This window comes from Festucalex cinctus, chromosome 6 (assembly GCF_051991245.1).
Source record: "Festucalex cinctus isolate MCC-2025b chromosome 6, RoL_Fcin_1.0, whole genome shotgun sequence".
Classification (NCBI taxonomy): Eukaryota; Metazoa; Chordata; class Actinopteri; order Syngnathiformes; family Syngnathidae; genus Festucalex; species Festucalex cinctus.
Genome location: NC_135416.1, coordinates 20,372,850 through 20,378,192, shown reverse-complemented (window position 1 = coordinate 20,378,192; position 5,343 = coordinate 20,372,850). Strand labels below are relative to the sequence as shown.

The following is a 5,343-nucleotide window of genomic DNA, read 5'->3' as shown; positions in this document are numbered from 1 at the left end:
GACTGGTGATTCCAAACCTTTTGCTAGAGGTAGTACAGGAATGTCTCAGAAAATTAGAATATTGTGATAAATTCCATTGCATTTCTGTAATGCAATTAAATAAGCAAAAATGCCATACATTCTGGATTCATTACAAATCAACTGAAATATTGCAAGCCTTTTATTATTTTAATAAGATTGATTATGGCTTACAGCTTAAGAAAACGCAAATGCCCTATCTCAAAATATTAGAATATTTCCTCAGACCAAGTAGAAAAAAAAAAAAGCAAAGTCATTATTGTAATTGTTCATGTCAGCTGTGATATTGATTAAAAAGTTAATTTCAGCTGTCACATTGATTTTCACATTGATTAAAAAAAAAAAAAAAAAACATATGGGAACAGCTTTGCGACAGAGACATCTATTTTCCCATGCCATAAAATTAAGAGGATTATACATTTACTTAAAAAATACAACACTAGTCAAATAGGTTAACAAAAATTGTCAAATTGAATAACATGATGAAATCCATCCATCCATCCATTTTCTTGACCGCTTATTCCTCACAAGGGTCGCGGGGGTTGCTGGCGCCTATCTCAGCTGGCTCTGGGCAGTAGGCAGGGGACACCCTGGACTGGTTGCCAGCCAATCGCAGACATGATGAAATATAATTCAAAATTCTGTTCAGGTCTCCGGTTCGAGTCCAGGCTCGGACCTTCCTGGGTGGAGTTTGCATGTTCTCCCCGTGCCCGCGTGGGTCTTCTCCGGGTACTCCGGTCTCCTCCCACATTCCAAAGACATGCATGCAGGTTAATTGGGTGCTCCGAATTGTCCCTAGGTGTGCGTGTGAGTGTGGATGGTTGTTCGTCTCTGTGTGCCCTGCGATTGGTTGGCAACCAGTCCAGGGTGTCTCCCGCCTACTGCCCAGAGCCAGCTGAGATAGGCGCCAGCAGCCCCCGCGACCCTTGTGAGGAATAAGCGGTCAAGAAAATGGATGGATGGATGGATGGAATTCTGTTCAGAATAAAAATATTAAATACAGCGGCGTATCCGCCATATTAGCTCACTTTAACAGAAAATACCTTTTTTTCCAGACTAGACAATTTTTGGGTGCTAGAAACTGATGGTTTTCACTATCAGCTGCATGTGGGGCGCCGCACAGTGATACGGACGAACTGAAAAGCAGTGCCTGGCGGTAATGGCGTCTGACTTTTGTCAGAAAAGTTTAATGATGCAAATGTATCACTCTTTTGAACACAAATTGATTTTAGAAGAAAAACGCTTTATTTCAGTGACCCCAGCCAGCTTGCTGGACTATTTTCCTCTCGTCCAACACCGGACCAGAACTCGTCACAGAACGCTGTCAGGGGTAAGTCAGTGCTGATCGCACACACTGGAGGTGAGGAAATTGAGATTCATGTAAAAAAAAGCCGAACTATCTCTTTAAGGATGTGAGATGACTGTTTGCAATGGCTTTCCATTGCATATAAAATAAAATAAAATACCCATCCATTTGAACTAATGACATATAGACAATAATATTAAAACAATTCTCAATAAAGCTATGCACGGATGGGAAAAATCTTCAAATTTTACTATATCGTCCTTAACGCTCCCTTGTTGACATTCCTCTATATGACCACTGCCTGTCTTTGTTTTTGGTAGCCTTTTTAAAACCCCAAGCTCTCAACCAATCAGGTGACGTACAGATGCCCGAAAAAGTTGCAAAGAATTTAGTTACTTCTTACCACTACATTTGATTTGGTCATTTTAACTATTTAACTATATAACTAATGTTACCAAAGTTAAAAATGAGAAATGACATCACAAAGTCCACTCTCAACTTGTGATCATAGGAAACTGACCCAGTCAACAGTATTGTTTACATGTTGCTAGGCAACGTGGCTTGTCACTCTGCGCACGTCTTGTTGGTTGAGCCCCCTCTTCGGCCTACACGCGACTTCCCTTTACTCAACGAGCTTATACCGAAACCATGTTTGAAGCGGAAAGCACCAAACCCAACATATATGACCAAATAGCGGATTTGCAGCGTAAACTCCAACTTTTAGGTAAGCTCGTTTCAACTTGTCGAGGCTGAGTATAGACGGTCTTGTACTTCACTAATGAAACCGACTTCGATATTTCTGAACTCACAATACTTGCCGCCGGCCAGAGAGCGACAGGAGCGCCTACTATGAGAGCTCCAACTCGGCTTTGGCCAAGAACCGCCAGAGCATCCTGCAACTACGGGAGGAGAACAAGGAACTGCAGAAGAGGGTGACCGAGGCCGAACAAGTGAGGACGAGAAGCACTTCACTCATGAAATCTCCACATCCTCATTGAGTATTGCCGAATGTCTCTTTTCTCTCTCAGGATGAACAGCAATTGGTGCAATCGGCCTTACACGGCCGAGGCGTGGAAAAGGACACCGGGCCAACAATTTCCGGGAAGGTTGTATGCATTTACTTACTACGGTGTCTGTACCAGATGTGATCGGCCTGCCAGGTCGTATCGGTGGCCAGTACAGCAGCGCCCTACGCGAGTCAGATGTGTTCACTTTGGTTTGGTTTCTTTTTTAGTTGTTCATAAATCACAACATCACAAAAATTACAATAGGAACACATTAACTGACAATTTGTCCGAAAATTACATTAATTTGTGTGTAGGTATCTTTTAAAAAAGTAGTTTTCCATTTTATCGACATTGTTTTATTATATCTAATTTATCATTTATTCAATCTGTTTTATTATTTGTTCAGTCTTAACGTAGCATGCAAGTATTAGGTTTATTTGCGTTTTTACAATTTCAGTCCATACATTTTTTTTTTAAATTAGGCCTACATCGTTAATTTTCTTTGTAACTAATCTGGCAGACTGATCACACCTGGTACCGACTACGGCTTCTTGTCGTAGTACAGATGTCGCTACATCGAGATAGTAACAGACAGACCTGTCACACTTGTTTTTATTTGAAAACATTTTTTAATACAGAGTACTATTTTCAGCTTTCAAAATGAAACCTAATAAATAAAGTATAGTCGAGAGGGTTCCTTTTTTCTGTGTTCTTAGGCAGCGCTGTCCAAACTTGAACACCGGGTGGCGTCCAAGATGAAACGTCTCAACGCCCTGAGGCACACTACTCTTTCTCACCAGCGCCGTCTCGAGGACCTAAAGAGGGAGTGCCTCAGATTGGAAGCAGTGGGCTTCAACCAAGTACTCGCAGAAAAGGAGGATATTACCATGGTTGGTTATTACATGCAAAAACTGAATCTTTCATGGCACTCTGATTGAACCAACATCTGATAACAAATAAAACACGACACTATATTGAATTATTTACCCTTGCTTTTCAGTTATTTCTGTAACTAATACAAATATAGTGTACATCAATTGAAAGCTTTTTTTTTTTTAAATGTCTTGTTCTCTGCAGAAATTGAGATCACTGCAGAACTGCCTGGACAAGAACCAGCTCAAGTGCAAGGAAGCTGCAAACATCATGACTAACTACCTAAAACTGAAACGCCACTTGCAGGTTAGTAATCGTGAACCTCAAGAACAAATTCAAGTGAGGGACCATGCGTTAGCCGTCCTTTTCTTCCCTTTATTTTTTTATTTGGCAGGAAGAGAGTCTGACTTTCCAGGGTCAGATAGACGGTCTCGAAGCAGAAATCATGAAGTACAGGAAAGAATTGCAAGAAGTGCAGGATATGAACAACAAAGCCCAGCTGTCCAAAGAAACAGCAATTGTAAATTATGACGTTCTTTACATAAACTGTCACTGTGCTATCAACGCAAATTATTGACTGCAAATGTGGTCTGTCATTTCAAATCTTTGCATATCTTGCAATCATCTGACAGGTTATGTCGCTCGCACACTCTTTTCCTTTCTCCTAGACTGAGTTACAGCAGCAAGAGGAGCTGTACTTCAAGGAGCACCAAGAAAAAGATTATCTTTTAGCCATCTACAGAAAAAGGGTGCAGGAGATCAAGGCCCGGGCTGAAAAGTTAGACGTGAGTGCTCCGCATGTGAATTTTTTTTTTTGTACCACCTTGTGAATTAAAGCTAAAACATTAAAAGAAAGCTAATGAATGAAATTTGCTTAACTAGAACCCTGTGACCTGCAGGCTCAGAGGAAAAACGTCCAACAGGATGAGCTGAACGCTGAAGCTGAGTGCGGCGCTGCCAAGATGGCCGCTGAAATGGAACAGAGCTTCAACGTGTTTGATGAGACCCTCCAAAGTATGAAGGATGCCACTGGTTACACGGATACAAAGGTATTAATAAGGAAACAGGATCATTTATATCACCCCCCCCCCCCCCATGTGATATGTGAGGGCGTCTACAAATGTGGCCTGTGACCTCCCTAGGTGGTTTCATGGCCTGGCATAAGTGGGGCCATTAAATAACTCATACTCAAACTCACTTGTAGCTCACAGCTGAAGTGTCCTTTGCAAGGAAGACACAAAAAAAAAAAGTTATTTAGAAAAATGGGCTGGAGCGGCTTTAGATTAGCCAGCTACCTAAAATAAAAAAAAAAGGTGGATTTAGCCACTGCACCAATTTGCTGGTGTGATTTAAAATCACTGTCCAATTTAAAACCCAAGTTTGATACTGAAGGTCTCATGGTATTGAGTAACAGATGGAAAGACACTGATGCTTCAATCAATATAGATGGTGCTGAAATAAATAAAGTAAGCAAAACCAAATTTTTGGGTGTTATTTTGGATGAAAATTCGAACTGGAAACATTTTATACAATAATATGATTGTTCCATATCTGTCCTACAGTTTATTGAGGTTTGGGGAAACACCTATAAAACATATACTCAGTCAATATTGCTGCTAAAAAACAAACAAACAAAAAAACAACTAAATAATAATAATAATAATAATAATAATAATAATAATAATAATAATAATAATAATAATAATAATAATAACTAGAAAGCCATTTAGAGATCAAACAAATCCACTATTTCTTCAAAAGAGATTTGAAAAAACAGAAGTCAAGTCAAGTTGACTTGACTTGAAAAATGAAAAAGCAAGTACAAGTTCAAAGGAATGCTGATCTTTAAAAGACCAAGATTTTTGGACTAGACTGAAGGAGCGTTGCGTTTCAATAAACTGAATCAGTTTATGGAACAATCTTAATAAAGAAATCAAAGAATTACATTTAAAAGAATATCTAAAGATTATGCTATTGCCATTTTTGTTGTTACAAATGTCAGAAATCAAATTGTAAACCGAGTACAGACGTGATTCTTAGACTAGCTGTCAACAGTTTATTTTCTTTTATTTTTTTTAATTTATGTTGTTGTTGTTGTTTATGTTGTTTTTTAGTTACTTTACCTCGGAAATGAATCTT

General features: G+C 39.3%; 1 protein-coding gene across 1 annotated transcript in view; it reads left to right on the top strand.

The window, feature by feature from the left end:
• Window positions 1–1,912: 1,912 nt before the first annotated feature.
• odad3 (outer dynein arm docking complex subunit 3) overlaps window positions 1,913–5,343 on the top strand; it is an 8,208-nt gene continuing 4,777 nt past the window's right edge. The window contains exons 1-8 of the mRNA XM_077525613.1: window positions 1,913–2,048; window positions 2,153–2,274; window positions 2,353–2,430; window positions 3,048–3,221; window positions 3,409–3,510; window positions 3,599–3,724; window positions 3,873–3,989; window positions 4,104–4,253. Of these exons, the coding sequence (XP_077381739.1) occupies window positions 1,973–2,048; window positions 2,153–2,274; window positions 2,353–2,430; window positions 3,048–3,221; window positions 3,409–3,510; window positions 3,599–3,724; window positions 3,873–3,989; window positions 4,104–4,253 (945 nt within the window). The 5' untranslated portion in view covers window positions 1,913–1,972. The remainder of the gene's footprint in view (window positions 2,049–2,152; window positions 2,275–2,352; window positions 2,431–3,047; window positions 3,222–3,408; window positions 3,511–3,598; window positions 3,725–3,872; window positions 3,990–4,103; window positions 4,254–5,343) is intronic.